General features: G+C 51.0%; 1 protein-coding gene across 2 annotated transcripts in view; it reads left to right on the top strand.

Annotated features, from left to right (window-relative positions):
• PAXBP1 (PAX3 and PAX7 binding protein 1) overlaps positions 1–23,194 on the top strand; it is a 267,714-nt gene that overhangs the window by 5,577 nt on the left and 238,943 nt on the right. The window contains exon 2 of one of the 2 annotated variants that reach the window (XM_085623123.1): positions 7,948–8,046. In XM_085623123.1, coding sequence (XP_085479249.1) covers positions 7,948–8,046 — 99 coding nt within the window. Of the gene's footprint in view, positions 1–7,944; positions 8,047–23,194 lie in introns of both variants that reach the window. The other variant, XM_085623122.1, reaches the window with a different exon arrangement.

Genomic DNA, 23,194 nt, shown 5'->3' with positions numbered 1-23,194 from the left:
CAACTTTCACCCTATTTCCCTACTTCCCTGGATGAGCAAACTGCTTGAGAGGCACATCAATAACATCCTAGTAGATTATTTAGAATCTAATAATCTGCTATGTGCCTCTCGGACGGGGTTCCGCCCTCAGCACGGAACCAAAACTGCCCTCTTAGCAGTGACGGAAGAAACTAGAGCTGTGCTGGACCGGGGAGGAAAAGCAGCCATCATACTACTCGACCTCAGTGACGCGTTCGACACGGTTAACCATGCCACACTATTACATCGTCTGAAAGGCATGGGCATGGGCGTGTCGGGCGTGGCCCTGGAATGGCTGACCTCCTTCCTGGATGAGCGATTCTTCCAGGTGTTCGAGGGCGAGGTAGTCTCCCCCAAGCAACCACTTCGCTGTGGGGTTCCCCAGGGCTCCTCCCTAGGCCCCACACTTTTTAATGCCTACATGCGACCTCTAGCAGAGATAGTCCAGCCCTTCGGTGTGCGTATTGTCACCTACGCGGACGACACCCAACTGGTGGTCTCCCTGAACCACACTGAGGGGTCGTCCAACACCTTGGGTCCCTGTCTAGAGGCTGTCGCTAAGTGGATGCAATCCTCCTGTCCCAAACTCAACGGGGAGAAGACGGAGATTATGCTTCTGGGCAACTCTCCACCGACCACTCTGGCCTCCATCTGGCCCACATGTCTCGGCGCTCCTTTCCCCCCCCCCCCCCCCCAAAACCTCCGATAAAGAGCCCTGGAATTTGGCTCGATAAAGCGCTAGACTTTTCGGTCCAGGCCACCAAAACGGCCTCCACGTGTGTCGGGCTAATGAAAATGCTCCGCAAAGTGCTCCCTCTGCTTCCTTTCCAGGCGAGGAGAATCATGGTTCAGGCCCTGATACTCTCCCGCCTGGATTATGGAAATGCTTTATACCTAGGAGCCCCGGCAGCAGTGACCAACAGGCTCCAAGTCACGCAAAACTGTGCCGCCCGATTACTGTTCAACATCCCCTGTTGGGGGGGAGGAGCCTAGCGCGCAACCAAGATGGCCGCGTAGGTGCGAGGCTCCCGAGGACCTCCGCAACCTCCTACGATTATCCTGAAATTATCCTGCCCTGGATGAGGGGACTATGTTGGTGAACCTGAGCTGAGGTGGCACCCGTTTCCCGCTTCCGAATCGGACCTCGGACACCGGAGTGAGCACCGATTGAGGTTTGCGGCCTTCCCCTCGCCGGACCCCGGATTTGCGCTGTGGGGTGATCCAGTGACAAAGTGAACAACAGCGGCAGGCAGGGCCTGGCGACTCGCGTACCCCGCACTTTCGCTTTCGCACCCCCTTGCCGTCTCTGCGAGGTTGGGTCGCGGAGCTCTTGGTGTTGGTGTGGCCTTGCTGGGAGACCCTGCAGGCTGTGATCCACCCCGCTGCTCTGAGGTGGCCCCCCCGGAGCTCGTGGCCCTGCTTTCCTGCCCTACACGACGTGGCTGGTGCGACTGGTGGCCATGTCCACGAAACAAGATGGAGACCGTGCAAAGATCAAATCGACCCGGCGTGGCGCCGTCCATCAGGCCAACAGTATGGACCGCTATACCCTCCAGAAGGGATCTCCCGATGGACCACGCAAGTCCCCTGAGAGCCCTCCTGATGCCCCAGACCTGCCCGCAGATCTGACTCTGCGAGATGAAGGCCTCGGTGGGCCAGCGGTTCGATACACTGGCACAGAAGATCGACTCGGTCCTCGTGGATGTTTGCCTGGTGAGGGCCGATCTTTCCAAAACCAACGACCGAGTGGATTCTTTGGCCCACACCGCATCGGGCCTTACGACAGATGTGGCGGCCTTACAAACAGAGGTGCGCCGGCTTGGTCAGGCGAGTGCGCTTATGGATCGTCGCCTGGAGGACTCCGAGAGTCGGGCACGGAGGAACAACATCCGCATCATCGGGGTGCCCGAGGGACGCGAGGAGGCGGCGGCGGATCTCTTTGTGGAGGACCTGATTGCTACCCATCTCCAGCCACGGGGGCTGAGTAAACTCTTCGCTGTGGAGAGGGCCCACAGGGTTCCCGGGGGAAGGCCGAAGGTCGGAGCCCCTCCGAGACCTCTCATTGCCCGGATTTTCAATTTTCGGGACAGAGACGCTATCCTGCAAACCTCCAGACTGCATGGACCGGTCAAGTTTGACAATATGGAGGTAAATTTTTACCCTGATTTCACCCCAGCGGTCCAGAAGCAGAGACTGAGCTTCCTAGGCGTCAAACGCCGTCTTCGGGACCTAAACCTCAAATACGCCATGCTCTTCACAGCCAAGCTGCGAGTGGAGGTGGATGGTCGCACGCACTTCTTTGATCGTCCCGAAGCGGCCGGAGACTGGCTGGATACTCTGTCCGGGGATCGTGATCGGGGGGGTGGGGGGGGGGCGGCGGGGGGAGACGGCACGCTGGATCGGGATTGAGAGTTTAATATTGGGCCTCACTCTGGACGAAAATGATGCCACTTTCGATTCTGCGTCAGTCTTCGTAAGTTCCCCTCCTATGGAGGTTGTGTTGGGTCTATTGGGGGTTCTCCCTCCTCCTCTAGGGGGTCTAGTTAGTTTAACTATATATGGGGCGACAGGCACACTGCACGTTGGGGGGGCTGTTCGGGCTCATGCAGGGGTGCAGGGAGGGAGGAGTTCTGTTGGGGTGGGTGGGTAGGGATGGGGTGTTGTTCGTTTTTATCACAAGGCAAACGTATTTTTGTGTTAGTTCTAAAGTGCTCTCCGGGGGACGAATGATGGCTTCTGTATATGATGGGGGGTAGGGAATTAACTTTGTTGTCTTGGAATGTGAATGGACTGGGGGACAGGATCAAACGAGGTGTGGTCCTGCAGTTTTTGAAGCGAATCTCGCCCGATGTAGTCTTTCTGCAGGAGACACACCTCATTGGCAACTCCTTCTGCGCCATGAATCGGCGTGGCTATCGCCTAGTGGCCCACTCGGGCTTCACGTCTGGCTCAAGGGGTGTGGGCATCATGGTGAAGAACTCGCTCCCGTTGGAGATTGATGAGGTGCTCCACGATGACAGAGGACGTTACACGGTCTTGGTGGGAAGACTGGAGGGCAAAGTGGTTGTCTTTGTGTCAGTATACATCCCACCGGGACTGCAGTCGACCACCTTTGCAGACCTGGGGCGCCTTCTCCTTGGCCTTCCGGGGGGCTTTTGGTTGTGGGGGGGGATTTCAATGCGGTGGTATCTGGGACTGTGGATCGTCACCCCCCTAGGGACCTCCCCCGGGCACAGGCGTGGCTATCCGGCCTCTTGGATACATTTGGATTAGTGGACTGCTGGCGTTTAAAACACCCCACGCAGCTGCAGTACACTTTCCACTCGGGAGCCCATGGTAGTCTCTCACGACTAGACTATGTCCTTGTCCCGGCGGCCTATGTTGGGAGGGTGGGAGAGGTGCGCCATTTGCCACGGGGTATTTCGGACCACTCCCCACTCCTACTACACTTTGATGTCTTTCCGAGGGGTGAGGGTAGGGTGGTTCCAATCAATCCTTGGTACCTGCGCGACCCCACCATTCGCGCTGAATTGATTAAATCCCTTTAGCGATATTTTGATGAGAATGTGGGGTCCGTGCCTTCGGCTGTACCACTGTGGGAGGCCTTCAAGACAGTACTCCGAGGGGAGGCCCTATCCCTTATTTCCCACGCCCGGAGGCGCGAGCGGGAGGAGGTGACCCGGATGGAGGCTGAAATAGCCGAGTTGGAGGGTAATCTAGAAGGTGGGGTGACGGATGCCGCATTACATGTCCTCCAACTCAAGCAAGCGGCCTATAGGGCCCTCGTCACGGAGGCGGCCAGGGGCCTCAGTAGAGAGCAACAGGGGCGACTGTATGATGTGGGTGATAAGGCTGGTAAACTGATAGCGTGGTTGGACAAAAAAGAGAGAGCGGATCGTGTGGTCCCGCTGATTGAGAAAACGGATGGTGTGTGTGTAACTGAGCCAGAAGAAATAGTCTCCTGTTTCGCGGATTATTTCCGTGGGGTGTATTCCCCGGTGTCTCCCTGCTCGGAAGAGGATTCCCGTGCCCTGCTCAGGGATATCGCGCTGCCGTCCCTTTCCGGGGATGACAGGGTGTCGCTGGACGCCGCTCCCACCTCCGACGAAGTCGCCCTCGCCATACGCTCAGTCGCTTCAGGCAAGGCCATGGGTCCGAATGGTCTCCCTATCGAGTTGTACAAGTTGCGACCGGATACGCTGGCACCCCACCTCCGGGCTATGTTCCTGGCGGCACACTCGGTGGGCTCCCTCCCGCTGGACCAGCGTCTGGCTACAATCGTGGTCATCCACAAGGAGGGGAGACCTCGGGACCGGGTTACATCCTATCGGCCCATTTCGCTACTGAATGCGGAGCCCAAGATTCTCGCCAAGGTACTGGCAAATCGGCTGGTCGGCGTGGTGGGCGATTTGGTTCATCAGGACCAGTCCGGCTTTATTCCCCATCGCAACACAGCCCTTAATCTGCGGCGTTTGCACGGTGTGCTCGCACGTGTCCCGTTCATGCGGGAGCCGGCCATTTTGGCGTCCTTAGACGCCACCATGGCGTTTGACACGCTTGAATGGCCATACATCTGGGCGATGCTTGCGAAGTTTGGATTTGGCCCAGGGTTCATTAGTTGGGTCAAATTGCTGTATTCGGGCCCATTGGCGCAGGTGGTGGTGAACGGAAGAGTATCGGCTCCGTTCGAGCTGGGCCGGGGCACACGGTAGGGCTGCCCCTTATCGCCGCTCCTCTTTGCACTTGCCTTGGAGCCCCTGGCGGAGTGGCTGCGGTGGGAGCCTTCCATCCGTGGTCTCCGCTGGACCCCCGAGTATGAGGACCGCGTATCCCTATACGCTGATGACATCCTCTTGTACCTAGCTTCCCCACGTAAATCACTCATAGTACTGGTTGATGTTTCGCATTCATTCGGTCGTAACTCCGGTCTTGTCATCAACTGGGCTAAATCGTGTGTGTATGTTCTCTCCGGGGAGGCTCCTATCCTCCCGCGGGGCTGTCCGATCCAGGTCGCCCCGCAGGGATTTAGGTACCTGGGTGTCTTCATTACTCTGGACCCGGAGGCCCGGTATGATCGGAACTTGCTTCCCCCCCTCCAGCGTCTGAAAGAGGATGTCGCGCGCTGGCGGCGCTTGCCGCTTTCGCCGCTCGGCCGGGCGGCATTGTTTAAAATGATGTCGCTGCCGCGTTTCCTGTACGCGTTGCAGAACACTATGGACCTCGTCCCAGCGCGCTACTTCCGCGAGGTGGAGAGTTTGCAGCGCCGCCTGTTTTGGTACGGGAGGCCACGTATTGCCCTGGCGAAGCTGACGCTCCCATGGTATGACGGGGCAATTGCCCTCCCGGATATTAAACGGTACTATTGGGCCTCCCAGCTAGCTGCCATTAATCAGGGCCTATATGGGCCCGCCTTAAACCCGGCATTTGAAATGGATAGGATGCTACTTCCAGGTGGTGACCATAATCGAGCGCTCTACTCTACCGCGCCCGACGCTCGCCTAACGGGCCCCACGCGTGTCATGGTGCGAGTGTCCCACGCGGCCAATGCAGCTATGGGGTGGAAGGACCGTTTGACCCGGGCGTCACCACTATACGCGTCTGAGCGGTTGGGCTCCTTGTGGACCTCGAAGGGCTTTGAGAAGTGGGATATAATAGGCATTAGCAAAGTGGGGGATCTCTGGACGAGGGGAGGATTTAAAACGTTCGAGATGCTGCAGGCGGAATTTCAGTTACAGGGCAGCGAGTACTTTCGGTATTTGCAGGTCCGTCATGCACTGGGCTCCGTCTTTCCGGATGTTGCCTCCATCCCGGAGTATTCCCCCCTGGAGGATAGAGTGCTGGATGGACACGTCCCTGACAGCACGATCTCACTGATCTACAAAAAACTGATCAACGACCGCTCAGGCTTGTTGACTGCCCTTCGTGAGGCTTGGGTAGCCGATGGGCTGGAGCTGGACGACGAGGACTGGATCTCCGCGGTGGCCTCCCCGAAAGAGGTGGCCATACCGGCTCGCCTTCGTTTCGTCCAGCTCAAGATACTCCACAGGGTCTACATGACGGGGCCAAAGCTCCTGCGTATGGGCTATGCTGAGGGCGGTTTGTGTAAGCGTGGGTGTGGTGCGTTGGGGACTTTTCTGCATATCTTGTGGGAGTGCCCGGAGGTGGAGGGGTTCTGGCGTGGTGTGCATGAGGTGCTGCGAGTGGTTACGCATGTGGCGCTGTTGCCCGAAGCGAGGAGATGCCTGTTGAATGTGTGGGATCCTACCGATTACTCGGTGCCGCAGACGTGGTGGGTGACTCTGGGGTATATGGTTGCCAAGCGTGATATTGCTCAACTGTGGGGATCCCAGAGGCCCCCGACTGTCTCGGCCTGGAAGGAACATATGGATTGGTGCATGTTTCGGGAAAAGGTGGTGTATGTGGCGAGAGGTAAGCCTGGGACATGGGTGAAAGTATGGGGCCCCTGGAACGCCTACCGCGGGGGAATCTGTGCTCCACCGTTATTGCCCGATCCATCGCCGGCCCCGTCCCCTTAGCCAACTCATCCCCCCGGTACCGGGCATTGGGTTTACCCAGCCCTAGTTTTGATCTCTCCCCCCTCTTGAGATTCCTATGGATGGCTAGGATCCCCCCTCTAGGGGAGCACGTGTTGCTATTTCCGATTGAGGATTGCCTTGTGGGTTTGTTTGTATTTGTTGTTCTTTAAGTTTAAAATGGAACCGTATAGTGGGGTCTGGATGATGTGGCTCTCAACGATGTTAACTCCTGTGCATGCTCATCCGCAGCACCATGTGTTTTATAAATGTATATCGTATGCTCCTTTCATTGCTAGCGGCCGGCCGGAAGGTTGTAGGCCCATATTTGTATATTTTTGAGTCTTGTAATAAACGGTTACAAAAAAACCCAAAAAAAACCAAAAAAAAAACACATCCCCTGTTGGCAGTCAGCCAAGAAAGCCCTAAAAGAACTACACTGGCTCCCAGTGGCTGCTAGAGCACAGTTTAAGGGCATGTGCATTGTGCACAAATCCTTCCACCGAACAGGCCCTTCCATCCTGTTCCCCTTAGTCGCCCCGTCCAGAGCCCTCCGCTCCGGTTCACTGCATCTAGCTACCACAACTAAAATCAACAAAGCCCGATGGGGCGGCCGTTCTTTCTCCCACACCGCCGCGAGGCTTTGGAATTCCCTCCCCCTAGCTCTTAGAGAGAATAATAACCTGATGGCATTCAGAAGAGCTTTGAAAACTCATCTGTTCGCAAAAGCTTGTTAATCCACCCTGTAGCCCGCCACAGTAATCAGTCAAAGCGCTGCGAGGCCTCCGGGTAGTTACGCGCTATACAAATATAATTTTTCATTTCAGTATGATTCCCCAACACTCCCCCCCCCCCCCCCCCCCCCAACCCCCCCTCCCCCCACTCCTCGGTTGAGGTCACGTAACTGCTGATAATATGGAATCGTCGAAACTCGACCTCACGTGAGCTTTGCTACTTTCCTGAACCACACCAGCACAGCTGTCCAAGGTCTGCTCCTACAGCCTGGTTCGCTACAGGATTCATAGCACTTATAAGGGACCATCACCAATCCTTGCCCTCTGGGCAGATGCATTCTCCTCACAGAGCACACTGCTGAGGTGTTGCAGGGTCCTTTTTCAATCCCAGTCTGTGCTTCTTTGACCTGTCCATCACACCACTATTGATGAAAAGCTGGCCCAAAGGGGATGCACTGTACTTTAAAGGACCCCCTTTGGATGATGGTATGCATTTCATTCTCACACTTTAAGTCTTATTATGTTTTGGCTTGAAATTTGAATAAAGCTAAAAAGCAATGACTTCGATTTTTGCATTAGTGTTATGCAAATTTAATTATGTAATGATCTATGCTGCCGTTTTGTCTTTCAGTCCATTTCTTAAAATGTTTTTTTTCTAGCAGAGGAAGTGGAAGTCTTCCAAGTAAAGAAATCGAACTACAGCAAAAAGATTGTCAAACTCCTGAAGAAAGAATACAAAGAAGATCTTGAAAAATCAAAAGGTAAATCCACCAATTCCGCAGCGGATGATGATAGGCCTGTTTGTTTGCTGCAGCATAAAAACGTGAAATAGGTGGCGAGAAACTAGGACTGGTTTATTTTTCTTTCAATAAGGGACAGTCTTTTGTATGGGAATTGCATTTAAACATATCCCTGATTTTTAAAATTATGTTGTGGTTTTATAACGATTATTCAAGTTCCTATGGGATTTGAAATTGTTTACCTATATTTTTTCTGCTTTAAAGGTAAATGTGTGGAATATTTTTGTGTTCTGTAAATAGCCAATAGCAGAGAAAGTATCAAGCAGAGTTTTTTCTTTAATTAAGAACTGGAGAGGAGGATAATTTAACCTGGTTAAACAAGGGTTCTTCATTTGAGGTGGCAGTTCACTTTTTGATGCTATTTATACCAATCCATTAGTGAAGAGATGATTTTGCTCTCCAGTTGTCTGCCCAGTTGTGTTCTGACATTCTCTGATTGTGAATTATTGAGAGCAGAAGATAACAGTAATTTTCCAAAACTTGAGACATGCAGTGAAAAGCTAGGGTAGCAGGTCATAGTAGGATAGGATAGGATATATGTTTATAGAGCGCTCGTATGCCATGGCGTCTTGGCGCTAAGGGAAGAGAACCTGGTAAGGCCAATAGCCTGTAACATACAACCTATACCATCTCAAACAGCCAAGTTTTCAAGGCTTTCCTAAAAGCCAATCTATTAGGTTGTAGACGCATGGCTACAGGCAGCAAGTTCCATAGCTTTACTGCTTGGTGGGAGAACGCTTTACCACCCCATCTTGCCTTCCTAATCCTATCCAGACAAAGAAGATTCAAGGTGGCAGATCTTAGTGATCGGGCCGGAATGTAGGGTCTAAACAATATGCGCATAGCCCTAGCACCTCCTCCGTAGAAAGCTTTATGGACCAAACATAAGGCCTTAAACTCAACGCGATGCTGGATAGGAAGCCAGTGCAGAGTTCGGATAGCCGCAGAGGTAGGCTTGCCTCTGGGTATATCCAAAAGTAATCTGGCAGCGGCATTCTGCAATGATTGAAGCCTATTCATTTGGGACTTATTAATTCCCAAGAATAGGCCATTACAATAGTCTAATTTGGAAAGCAAGAGAGCTACTACTACTAATTTCTGTTGTTCGTTCCTTATGAAGGGAAAGATCTTTTTCAAGGTTTTAATTAGGAAAAAACAGGAGGAGGTGAGACTGTTGACTTGAGCCGAGAAAGTTAAATTACAGTCAAAGATAACCCTCAAGTTTCTGATCTTAAATGCAGAGGTGGGACATTCCCCAGCTGTAGTAGGCCACCAGGAAGCATCCCATCGGGGTTGGCCCTGGCCAAATTCAATGACCTCTGTTTTGTCGGTGTTTATTTTTAGGAAGCTACGATTCATCCAAGCTATAATCTCCTCCAAACAGGCATGAAACCTAACAGCCGTGTTCTCTGGATGTTTAGCCATGGAGATTATAATCTGAGAGTCATCGGCATAAGATGTAAATTCAAAACCATGCCTCCTAATCAGACTGGCCAGTGGCAGCATATAGATATTAAAGAGGGTAGGTGACAGAGCGGAGCCCTGGGGGACCCCACAGGGCAAGAAAAATCTCACTGATTGCAAACCCTCCCAGCATAGGCTCTGTACTCTCCCATCCAGGAAGGAGGAAAGGAGAGACAATGCTGAACCCCCGATACCCACATCTTGGAGCCGCTGAGCCAACACCGTGTGATTCACGGTGTCGAAGGCTGCTGACAAATCAAGCAGAACCAAGACTGCATTTCCTCCCTGATCCATAATTCTACGGATCTTTTCTGTAACAACAATCAGGGCAGATTCAGTCGAATGACTGGATCTAAAACCATGCTGAGTTATATCCAATATATCATTGGTTTCGAGGTAGTCAGTCAAGGTTCTGTTCATAGATTTTTCCAAGATCTTAGCCATTATGGGGAGGCAGGCAATCGGACGATAGTTCTTAAGCTCTGTGGGGTCTAGCGTAGGCTTCTTTAAAATAGGCCTAACAGTGGCCATCTTCCAGCAAGCTGGAAAGCTGCCTGACTCCAGAATTTGATTCAACAGTGGCATTAATACCTCCCCAATCCTATTTGCAACACGGTGAAGCACAGTGGCTGGGCAGGGGTCATTAGGTGAACCCGATTTTAAACAGAGAAGTAAATCGCCAACTTCCTCTCGACCAATCATGGGGAAGCTAGTTAATTCCCTCGAGTGGTCTCACTGTCACTAATAAGTGTCGTACTGTATCTGGAAGCTGGCAGGTTCCAGAAAGGTTATCATAGATAACTTGAACCTTATTTTGGAAGAAAGTTGCCATCCTATCGCACAACGTTTGATCAGGATGAAAGGCAGTACTCTGTTGGGCTTTAGAGAGCAAATTAACTGTTTTAAACAGCTCTCTATAAGAGTTTCGTGCTTCATCTATTTTATTGGCAAAAAACAACTTTTTTGCCTCTATAATAGCCATCTTGTATTCTTTGAGGGCCATATTAGAAGTCATTTTTGCACATGTCATAATCCTGCCGCCATTTTCGTTCGGCTGTCCGGCATTTCACCTTTATGGCTTTAAGATGGGAATTATACAAGGGAGAAGTCGGCTTATGTCTTCTAATGGTAGACCATCTTTCGGGAGCTACCTGGTCAGCTACTGTCAGGAGCCAGTCATTGATATCGGCCGCAGCCGTGTTACAATCCGTAGACAGCGACCTAGGGCCTGAACTAAGAGCCACTAATAAGTCATCTGTACTGACTTTATTCCAACGGCGAGACATGATTTTAGTGGATTATATTTGTTTCCGCAACAGTCGAAGTGAGACCCTAGTCCTAAACGTAACTGCATAATGATCTGTCCAAGGCAGGGGAGTAACTTTTACCACATTTGTATTGCCGTCATTTGAGAAAATACCGTCCAGGGTGTGACCCACCTGATGGGTGTGTTCCGCAACCAACTGGGCGAGTCCAAAAGTGAAAAGATTGTAATGGTACTGATGGACGAGTGAGTTGTTCAGGTCGAGAGCTCCTTCTAAACTGTACATCATAGGTTTGAAATCCAGAAAGGCTAACTGTCAGCCATCCTAGGTTGATAAATGCATTGCAGTTTAGTTCTTGTGTGTAACATTAAGAATTCACTATACTAAAGTGTTTTCATTTGAGGTGTTGGTCATGTTGTGTGAGAGGACATACTTTATAAAACTAAGATATAAGATCAGTAATTGTGTTAAGGAATTGTTTCTTAAGTAGTGTTCCTTGAAAAGCAGTTTTTGTTGTGCTTATTACTGTGGCATCCTGTTCTGTTAATCCTTTCACTTTAAGGAATTATATTTTCTTCTTTACAGTTAACTTTCTTTTAAGTTTAATTTAACCATAACATGCGGGTAGGGTGGGAAGAAGATGGAGTCCTCCTCGTATTTGAAGTAGCCAATGGATGTAAATGTTTCATTATTTAACTGATTTTGAAATGATAGATAAGGAAAATCGTGGATTAAAAGTATTGACAGCTGTCTGCTTTATGAGGGGATATGCATTAGGTATTCTGACGCTGTGGAGGTGTGGCCAGGGAAGCTGCCCAACAAGACGCATTTTTAGGGAACTAAGTCTCCCACCGCCTTATTCATCAAATATCCTGTTCCCCCGCGCTGTTTTTGCACCACCAGCCCTACTGCATACCCCAGGGCACCCAGGAGCGTTTTTCAGTATTGGGCGGCCATTGGATTGCTGCCTATGAAAGAGCCGAAGGTCTGTGTGGGCCTCCTCAGGTGAACATTTTGGACCTGGCAGGGCCCAGGATTTCCTGGCTGCCAAATCCTTACTGCGAATGTCGGCAACTCCTCCCCCGGGCCTGCTGGCCCGCCATCCGCAGGGCTTGCTGGTGCTGTGACACCCCCCCCCCCTCCCCCCATGGCCAGGAGCCTTCCTCTGTTGAAGCAGTGTTTAGTTCCTCCTGCATGACATCCAGAGCCCTGAAGACTGCGACGCAGCAAGAGTCTGCACAATCCTGATACGTCTGACTGGAGCTGGGGTGCTCTAGGGAAGTGCGCCTTGGGGGACCACCTGCACCAATTCCTGACTTGCGGAGATGGGGTGCCCACTGTTCCCCCTGGCTTGCTGGGACCGGGGTTGCCTCTGGCCTTCCTCTACACGGGTGCCCGGCTTGGTTTTTCGGCTCACTAGAGCATTGTCTTGCTCTCCTCTGGCGCCAGCCTCAGGATGACCTGTGCGGGGGTGCTCTTGGGTTAAGGCCTAGTCCAGCTGCCCCCCGGCTGTACCTGGAGGGGATGCGTCGACCCTGTCATAGGGCCTAGTCCTGCTGGTGTCATCAGCAGGCTCCCCATCTCTAGCCCATGACAGGTGCTGGATAGATGGTGACTGATTGCTATGCTAGCCTGGATGTCGCTGCAGGGCTAAACGTGCTTCCTGAACCGGGCCTGTGCCTGTGAGCAACTGGGATTTGACCCATAACTTTTGTGGTTTCCTCATACTGTGGTCCTGCTATGTCGGTGCTGCTGGTGGACTCGGATGCGGGGTCTTGCGGTGGCGCTGCATCGGTGAACCTGTGAAGGGGATTCGTCCTGGGGCCTGCTTGGCTCCTGTGCTCTGTGGGCTTAGGGACTGGAGAGTGCCGAAGGTTGCGCTCTGCTTTCCCTAAGCTGTGCCCTGTCTCCCTCTTTGGGGCCCTTGCGTCCTTGGTGTGCCATATGGGTCATTGATTGTTCCGATCGCCGTTCTGCAGGAGAATACGTGGAGGCACTGGGGCTCTGCTCATTCGCTCTGTGGCCTTTGTAGCCCTTTGTTGGTGTCCTGGTCTAACTGTTGTGGCCCTCCTTGCCTGACCTTGGCACTGTCGGTGTTATGGAGTGTTGTCACCGGATAGGCGTGCTCTAAGTGGCACTATGGGTATGGCTTGAGCCCAGAGACCTCAGCAGGGCAACATCATCACACACTATACCACCACACATCAGTCCACCCATAGGCTCACTCGCCAGATTTGGTCTGAGATCCCTGAGCATTCCCCAGAACTCCTGGAGAAGCTCTTTTGGACAGCCCTCCATGAAGCTATCCGTGGCTTTAGAGAGGCTCTGGAGGGCCGTATAGCGGGTGTCTCTATCGAGGTAGAACTGCTACGAGCTGACCAACACAAAGTGGCAGATAAAGTTGATACTGCGGATACCAACATAACATCTTGCAAAGCGAGGCACGTCTTCCTAAGCAACAGGTCTCCCAAATGTCAGTCATCACAAAGTCCATGGAGAATAGAGTGGAGGATACTATGGGCCACTTGAATCACAGCAATGTGACCTGCTGGGCTTCCCTGAGTGAGCTAAGGGTCGGTCTGCGGATACGTTTCTGGAGGACTCAGTGAGACACTTCCTCCACCCCAGAGACCTGTTGGACTTTTTTGTGATTGAACAATTCCACAGGGCGCTGGACCCAATGTCCCCTCACCTGGACTTCTCCCAGTGCCCTTAACGCATAGGACCGAAACTATAGAGGCAAAGATGCTGTCCTAAGTTAGCATCCTAATCTCTGGGGAAATCTCAATTTTTCGAGTGTCCTAAGGATGTGTGGACCTGGCTGGACATGTCTGATAGGGCCCCAGTGCTCACTGAGGGCACCTTCCACACTCACGCTAGACACAGTGCTGGTGGACGCTCCCGGGTTGTGCACGGGGAGCCTGCTAAACCCACTGGTCTCCTCGCGTATTATGATGTGGGAGGATGGTACCACAACCTTCAGTGCCCCTAAACACTCCCTTGTACCTGATACTCTGCTAGCTACCACTTCTTCGGGTGGAGGGGACTCCGATGCTCCTTTACAAAGTAGCAACTGAAACTGTGGTTTCTTGCCTAGCTTCTTGTTATGTATGATCAGATATAACTGTAACAGATTATTGGGTATTATCCTCTTGCCTCTCTGAAACAAGGCTGGGGGTCCCTTCCTAGAGAATGACATCTGTAAGGGGGGGGGGGGTGACCTGGGGTACTGTGTTCCATGTGATTTGTGTGAAGGTCGGTCTGTTCTAAGGACCCCTCTCCCCACCCAAAGATAAAAGAAGGTAGAATTGACGTGTGTCCTTTGGGGGTTGGTTCACGATAGTGCTCGTCCTGGCACTTCTACTCAATTGGGCTTGTATGATGATGTGGTTAAGTTGTACTTGTCCGTGGTGGGGGATGTTCATATGGATTTAGTTGTTGACCTGCGGGTCTTTGCCATGTTATTACTGGGAGGGTAGCAGCCCTGTCCATTAGCTCCTTGATGTCGTGGGGTAGGACCGGTATTTGTAAGTTCATCTCCTGGAATGTGAGGGGCCTGGGTACCTACACGAAATGTTATATGGTCCTCTCTTTTCTTAAGTGGCATGCTTTTGATATTGCCTTCTTGCAGGGTACGCAAGTCTGACAACGAGGCTACTACATTGGCCAAAAAATGGAGGGGGCAATGCTACTCTAACCTCTCGACCAATGCCAGTTGTGTCCTTATCTGGGTCGCACCCTCTGTCCCCTTTGCCCGTACTTACATAAAGGCTGATGTCGAAGGCCATTACCTTTTATTGCAGGAAAGACTGGATTGTATAGATGTAGGCAATGTTCACTCCTGTGGGCTGTTTTTCTCCAAAGTTAGAATAAGTCATCTCGCCGGCGCTCGACGTTTCAGTCCTCTGGACCAGCGACTTCAACTGTGTCTTGGATGGGGAGCTGGATAGGCACCCTCAATGCCAGAACACTAAACCTAAGACAACACTTTCTTTTCACAAGGCTGTTACCAATTTGAGACTGTGACATCTGGAGGAATACTCGCTCCTCACTGAGGAAATGTACTTGTTACTTGGCTATCTGTAGAATCCACAGTTAGATCATATTCTTTTCTCAGACTCCATGGCGGGGAATGTTTCTGTGGTCACCCACTAGTTCCGCAATTTATCGGATCATGCACCGCTCTCCTGTGAGAGCCGATATGGGCTCCAGACTCAGGTGCGCAACGCCTGGAGACTCCTTCTCGGGACACTCCAGGATAAGGAGGGCAGGAAGATGCTCTTGGAGGTACTCTGAGAGTATTTTGAGATCCACCGCACGTGGTAGATCGGGAGGCAATGAAGGCTGCGGTTCGTGAGTGTTGTGTGGGGCTCTCTTGTGGGGTCAGGCATACGCTTCAGTCTGAATTGTCTCAGGAGGAGCTCTATGCCAACCTCATCTTAGAGGAAGTCTGGGCGGCGATTCAGCAATTACTTGGGGGCAAGACCTTCTCCCCTCCCTTAATCAGCACCTGCTGGTGGTCTCTTTGTAGGCCAACGATACCGGTATCCTTCCTTAATCCATGCAGGAGGGCTTCATTGCTTTGATGCGGAAACCAGATTCTGATAGCTCGGGCCATGCTATAGACCACTGACCATGCTTTGTAAGGCATTGACCCTTAGGTTGCGCCCTGTCATGGTGTGTTTAATACACGAATACCAGTGCAGGTTCATACTGGGTCTCAATACCACTATGAACATCCGTAGGTTAACCCATGTTTTACACGAAGTGGAGGGTGGAGCGAAGGAGCTCGCCCTCATATCCCTAGATATTGCCAAAGCCTTTTATACAGTGGACTGGAAGTTCTTCATGCAGGTGCTGACTGCAATGGGAATTGGACCGCACTTTCAAGCCAGGGTGAAAGTGCTTTACACTTGCACCATTGCCAGGGTGCGGGTCGGAAACCAATGTTAAAATTCTTGGTCGGCAATCTCGGGCCTCTCGCTCCTGCAGTGCGTACATAGCCATTCCTACCAAGACCGTTCTTGACATCTGGGACAAGGTAGCCGTATCCAAAGGCCTCACTACCTTTCCATCTCCCCACACTCCAATTGCTGGCAATTCCCTTTTCCCACCTGCCCTAAATCCCCTTGTTTTCGCTGAATGGTGGTTGTAGAACGATTAGGGACCTTTACGTTGGGACCACCTTCAAGACTTTTGAACAATGTAAACAGGAGTTCCAACTCACCCATCACATTTGGTGGACTTGTCCACGTCTGGCCACCTACTGGAAAGAGATCCTCAGCCACATCAAATTGGTTCTTGGATCATTTCTGTAGGATAGAACATGCCCGTTTTCAGCCCCCCGAAACTCTGGGCTTTACGCCTTTTTGAAGGCGCAATACACCTTCCTATGTCCGACACACTCCCTTGACTCCAACGCCAACATGCTGCAGTTCGTTGTCCCCCCCCCCCCGGCCATGCTCTCTGCAATAACCACCCCTCGTATCCCACCCTCTTTCTCTTCGTCTCTCTGCTTATTTTATTTCTTCTCACTCTATATCCTCTAAGAGTCTTGCGGGGGTTCATCCCCCTCCTCGCACTTCTCCTCTTCTTTTACCTGCATATTGTTTTATGTTTGAGCCCATTTGTTTGTTATGGTTCTTCTCATTTGGAGACGCCCTAAAACCTGCACCTACCACCTTTGATCGTCATGCTACGCGGCCGGCCCTGCCTGGGTTGTAGGCGACTTGCTGTGTAATTCAGCTTCCATGCATAACCTAACGATGCCACACCCATGCCTTCTCCTTGTTCACTTCATCACGCGGCCGGAGTAATGGGGGGGGTTGAAATGGGCGACCTGACCAATCTTATGTCACCTTATGCTTATGACTCCCTTTTTTAGGTCCAAACCTAACCAGCTGCGCTGTCTGGGTCGATAAAGACATCTTGGGAACATTCTGAAAGCTTCCCTGGGAATGTATTCCACTTGTTGCATACCATTGGCTTTGCAGTTAGTAACTTATGGTTTCTGGCTTCCTATTTGCTGGTTATATTTGTTTTAGGCTGTCCTTGTTTATTTGATCCCACCCAAGGAGCAAAACCTTCTCACCTTACCTTATAGTCTTCTACGCTGCTCCTTTTTGTAAACAGGCCTGTAAATCTTGTTCTTATCTTGTCACATTTGCTGTGCATTCCCAGACAGAGGTCAAATGTCACACTTCAGAGGGAGTCTGGTGCTTACTTTTCTCTTTTCTTTCTGTGACGTCAAAGTGAGAGAATTTATATGATGCTCTTGCTGGATACTGGGGGCTGAGGAAAGGGTATTTTTTTCTAGCAAACAGCAACATTTAAATGAACTGCGCAAGTATTTCAGAATTGGAGGACAAATAAGGCAATTTTTTTGTTAATTTTGAAGTGAGTTTGAAACAAATACTTTAATATGATCTAAACAAAATAATACACCAGGTGATGTGATTTGTGGAGTGTATAGTTTTAATAGTAAGTCTGTGCAAATGTAGCGGTCGTTTTAATTGAAAATGAGTTTTCTGCCATGGCAGAGTGCTACCACACCATGCATACTCCACTCTTCACTACTCCAGTCTGCACCACTTCACTCCATTCAATGCCACTTCACTCTACTCTTCTCTGCACCACTCTCATTCCTCGACAAATCAATCAAAGGTTTTTAGAGTGCATGACTACTCAAACAAGTTTACCCACGTTAAGGCCTGTTGACCACTTAGTTTAGAGGGATTGTTGTTAAGCCAGACCAAGTTTTAGGACCCCGTTTGAAGGATCTTTCATCCTTTGTAGTTTGCAGATAGAAGCCAAGAGCTTTCCAGCAAGGGGCAGTGAGACGAAAAGCAAGAACCAGCCCATTTTTTTCCTTTTGATTTTGGTAACTGCCAACAAAGCATCTGAAGAATGCAGAGTTCTTGCTAGAAGGTAGTATGTGAGTCTGTTGGCCAGGTAACGAGGATCTGGGCAGTGATTCTAGTGTTGTTAAACCAATCTGCTGCCTTTGATACATCTCTCCTGCTATACTGGTGCAAAGATTGAAGCAAGCAGGGCTGAGGGACTTGGCTTTGAAGCTACTGGAATCCTTTCTGAGGGGGAGAACACTCATAGTCTGCTGTGGAGAATTTAGAGTCCACCCTTTTCCGCTCTCCTCCCCTTGCGGGGTTCCACAAGCGTCTGCACTCAGTCCTACTTCATTTAATCTTTGTGCCCGACCCCCGCCAAACTGGTACGCTTCTCTGGGTTTTAAGTGGCCTCCTATGCAGATGACACCCAGATTATGGAAGCTATTGACAATGATTGAAGAGAGGCGGCGGACAGATTTAGGAGGTGCATGTCAGAAGTCAGTAAGTGCATGAAAGACATTTGGCTCCAGATGAATGGACAGAAAACGGAGATCATGGTCTTTGGGATGGATAATAATATCTGGTCCAGTTGCTGGTAGCCCGATACTGGTAAAAATGTAGATGCCTGGGGGTTTTATGCTCTTTACAAATGCCTCAAATTCATTTAAGAGGGAGTTGAGAATGAGATTGATAGCCACATGACTAGTCGCCAAAATGTGAGTGGGGCAATTGACGCCAATGCACTCTACACCACTGTGCCCTACACCAATACACTCTTTGCCACTGTACTCTACTTCATTCTAAACCTCGCTACTCTGCATAACTACACTCCACACCACTCGCTGATTGAGAGTATGTGATAGCGCTTCTACTTTCGCTTTTAATCTGTGCACCACTGTTACTTTTACTTGAGGGCAGAGACACTCGATTTTAGAGTAGCGCTCATACGTAGCAGAGGTATCTTACACTTTTAACTTTTTTACCTGTCTTAATCATTTTGCCTGCTCGCCGCTTTTACTGTGTTTACTGTGTTTACTGTGTGTTGGGGGGCAGACGACTAGCTTTTTAATTGCAAGTTAGCTCTCTCAATGTAATCGGTAACATATACGGTAACATATACGGCTCCTTACCGCAAAATCTGTGCCATTTCTCCCATTCCCACGCCTCTCGCACCACGCAGCTGCTCCTGCCCGCCCCGGTCCATCACGGCCTGTGCCGATTGTGTGGAGGGCGTGGCCGAGCAGACTGACGTATTTCCGGGTGGGAACAAGGGGAGGAGTTCGAAATTAACTCCTCTACTCAAACTGATGATTAGGCGACCGCGCATTGACACGCTGATTGAGAGTATGTGATAGCGCTTCTACTTTCGCTTTTAATCTGTGCACCACTGTTACTTTTACTTGAGGGCAGAGACACTCGATTTTAGAGTAGCGCTCATACGTAGCAGAGGTATCTTACACTTTTAACTTTTTTACCTGTCTTAATCATTTTGCCTGCTCGCCGCTTTTACTGTGTTTACTGTGTTTACTGTGTGTTGGGGGGCAGACGACTAGCTTTTTAATTGCAAGTTAGCTCTCTCAATGTAATCGGTAACATATACGGTAACATATACGGCTCCTTACCGCAAAATCTGTGCCATTTCTCCCATTCCCACGCCTCTCGCACCACGCAGCTGCTCCTGCCCGCCCCGGTCCATCACGGCCTGTGCCGATTGTGTGGAGGGCGTGGCCGAGCAGACTGACGTATTTCCGGGTGGGAACAAGGGGAGGAGTTCGAAATTAACTCCTCTACTTAAACTGATGATTAGGCGACCGCGCATTGACACGCTGATTGAGAGTATGTGATAGCGCTTCTACTTTCGCTTTTAATCTGTGCACCACTGTTACTTTTACTTGAGGGCAGAGACACTCGATTTTAGAGTAGCGCTCATACGTAGCAGAGGTATCTTACACTTTTAACTTTTTTACCTGTCTTAATCATTTTGCCTGCTCGCCGCTTTTACTGTGTTTACTGTGTTTACTGTGTGTTGGGGGGCAGACGACTAGCTTTTTAATTGCAAGTTAGCTCTCTCAATGTAATCGGTAACATATACGGTAACATATACGGCTCCTTACCGCAAAATCTGTGCCATTTCTCCCATTCCCACGCCTCTCGCACCACGCAGCTGCTCCTGCCCGCCCCGGTCCATCACGGCCTGTGCCGATTGTGTGGAGGGCGTGGCCGAGCAGACTGACGTATTTCCGGGTGGGAACAAGGGGAGGAGTTCGAAATTAACTCCTCTACTTAAACTGATGATTAGGCGACCGCGCATTGACACGCTGATTGAGAGTATGTGATAGCGCTTCTACTTTCGCTTTTAATCTGTGCACCACTGTTACTTTTACTTGAGGGCAGAGACACTCGATTTTAGAGTAGCGCTCATACGTAGCAGAGGTATCTTACACTTTTAACTTTTTTACCTGTCTTAATCATTTTGCCTGCTCGCCGCTTTTACTGTGTTTACTGTGTTTACTGTGTGTTGGGGGGCAGACGACTAGCTTTTTAATTGCAAGTTAGCTCTCTCAATGTAATCGGTAACATATACGGTAACATATACGGCTCCTTACCGCAAAATCTGTGCCATTTCTCCCATTCCCACGCCTCTCGCACCACGCAGCTGCTCCTGCCCGCCCCGGTCCATCACGGCCTGTGCCGATTGTGTGGAGGGCGTGGCCGAGCAGACTGACGTATTTCCGGGTGGGAACAAGGGGAGGAGTTCGAAATTAACTCCTCTACTTAAACTGATGATTAGGCGACCGCGCAGCGGACGCGCGCAGCGGGCGCGCCGGCGGCGCGCCGAAGGCGCGCCAAAGGCAAGCCCGTCTGCGCCCGTCCGCGCCAGACCGGGTCCAGGGGCTGGCCATGCTGTCCATGTCATCACTTATACCCCAGACGCTCTCAGAGCACTACAGCAACCCTCTCTTACCCTAAGTCCTACTATCGTTAGGCGTCTGAACACTGCGGGCATCAATCGCCTAGCTCTTTCCAACTGGGCTGAGGCAAAGCCCCCTGCCCACGCCAACCACAGCGCAACCACCCTTAGGGTATTATATCTGAATACTCGGTCCCTGGTGAGCCATCAGTCTGACATCTTCATCCTGCTCACCAATGAAAAGCCGGACATTCTCCTCCTGACGGAAACCTGGCTCACTGCCGAGTCACTTCCTGATATCCTTGCGGCTCTCCCCCCAGATTATTATATTCTTCACGCGGACCGACTGGGAGACCGCTCGGGTGGTGGAGTAGCCGCCATCATATCCAAACGCCTCAACGCTCTCTCCTCCTCCTCCCTCCCCATACCGGAGGTGGATAATCTGCTACTCAGTATGGGAACTGACTCAGGCGCCCTCACATTGCTCCTCCTTTACCGGCCACCACGCCCCATGAGCACCTTTGCCACTATGCTGAGCAAACATCTATCCTCCATCTTGACACATCATGCTAGCTTTGCACTTGTTGGCGACCTCAATTACTGGTTCAACGACCTTAATGCCGGCTCTCACGCCTCTGCACTGTTTGATATGCTTCATAGTCTGAACCTGACGCAACAGATTATTTGCCCTACCCACCTTAAGGGCCACATCCTGGACCAGATTTGGTCACACAACCTAGTGCTGTCTCAGCCTATTGTTTCTCCTGTTGTCTGGTCAGACCACTTCTTAGTCGACACGATTATTACCCTCCCTGGCAGTCTCCCGGCCCCTCGTATGGCTGGCGGGCTCTCTCGAAAATGGAGCACACTGGACTCCCAGGCCTTTTTCACGACCCTAGCAGACACCAGCCCAGCCCGGGATCTTACAGTCTGCCCTGATATCAACACATTAGACAACAACATCACTAATTGGCTGAAGTCGGCCAGCGATCTATTCGCCCCGCTGACGCGATTCCCCCCCACTAAGCATACCTCCTCTCACAGATGGTACACGCACGACCTTAAATTACTTAAATTAAAAGTACGCCAACAGGAACGTACCTGGAGGCAGACTTATTCCGATGCAGCTAGATCTCTCTACCTTAGCGCTCGCAGAGAATACAAAGCAGCCATCATTCTAGCCAAATCAGCCCACTTCTCGGACAGGCTCTCCTCTGCAGCTAACAAATCCAAGGAAGTGTTCAAAATCATGAATGAGCTCACCACCGACGACAGAACCCTTCCTGCTCAGACCCCTTCTCAAGAAACTTGCGATGCCCTCAACCTTTTCTTTATCGAAAAGATTAAAAAAATCAAAGACTCAATCCACTCTCCCCCCCAGCCATCCCTCCAGGTCTCCATGCCTGATAACCACTCGGTCATCACGACGCTCCCTGCTCTTAACGCCGACTCATTGGCTCGACTCGCTACTAGAGTCAAATCTGGCTCTCCTAGTGATTGTTGTCCACCCTCAGTCATGCGAGACATCTGTCTTAAATTACCGGAGCACATCCTCCCTTTGTTAAACTGCTCCCTCAACAGCGGCTCTGTCCCTGCATCTTTTAAGGAGGCAATCTTGGTGCCCCTTTTAAAAAAACCTGGTGCAGATCCGGGAGAGCCCTCTAATTATCGTCCCATTTCCCTCCTCCCCTACCTCTCAAAGCTATTGGAGGCCCATGTCACTCAACTCCTGTCACACTTTATTGAGTCCTCTGGCTTCCTTGAGCCCAATCAAGCCGGATTCAGACCCGCCCACTCGACCGAGGCGGTCATTCTCGCAGTCTTGAATACTCTAAGATGTAACGCGGACGCTGGTTCCCCTCAAGCTCTGGTGCTCCTGGACTTGTCCGCCGCGTTCGACACGGTGGACCATAACATCCTCCTCCGCCGTGTTGCTCAGGCGGGCATCCAGGGCACCGCCTTTAACTGGATCATGTCTTTTTTAACCGGCAGAACTCAGGCCGTGCGCTTAGGCCCTTACACAGCCGGGAGAACTGCAACTACTTGCGGAGTCCCCCAAGGCTCCTCCATTTCGCCGTTGTTGTTCAACCTTTACCTTCGTCCACTCATTCAGTCACTCAGGAAGTGGGATATCACGGTGTATAATTACGCCGACGACCTGCAAATCATCTTCCCACTGAACTCCCCTAATGCTGCTACTACCTTCCAGTCTGTCATGATCCACATTTTGGAATGGATGAATATTAATCAATTAAAGCTGAACCCGGGGAAGACTGAACTGCTTCTCCCTGGCTCCAGTCCTGCCCACTGGGGCCCTCAGTTCTGGCCCACTGAATTGGGCCCTCTTCCGGTCCCGCAGAAATCAGTGAAAAGTCTCGGCGTGATAATCGATGCTGAACTTTCTCTAAAAACTCAAGTGGGGGCTGTCATTTCCTCCTCTATGTACCAGCTCAGGAAGATCCGTAAGATCAGCCACCTACTCTCATCACCTGCATTAATCCAGGTCGTCATTTCCTTGGTCCTGTCCCGCCTGGACTTCTCCAACTCCATTTATCACGGTCTCCCTCAGTGTCTTCTGCATCGCCTTCAGGTTGTCCAGAACCAGGCGGCCCGTCTCATCTATA

This window comes from Triturus cristatus, chromosome 8, assembly GCF_964204655.1.
Source record: "Triturus cristatus chromosome 8, aTriCri1.1, whole genome shotgun sequence".
Classification (NCBI taxonomy): domain Eukaryota; kingdom Metazoa; phylum Chordata; class Amphibia; order Caudata; family Salamandridae; genus Triturus; species Triturus cristatus.
Note: the sequence above shows the minus strand (reverse complement) of the source record. Positions and strands in the feature narration are given on the sequence as shown.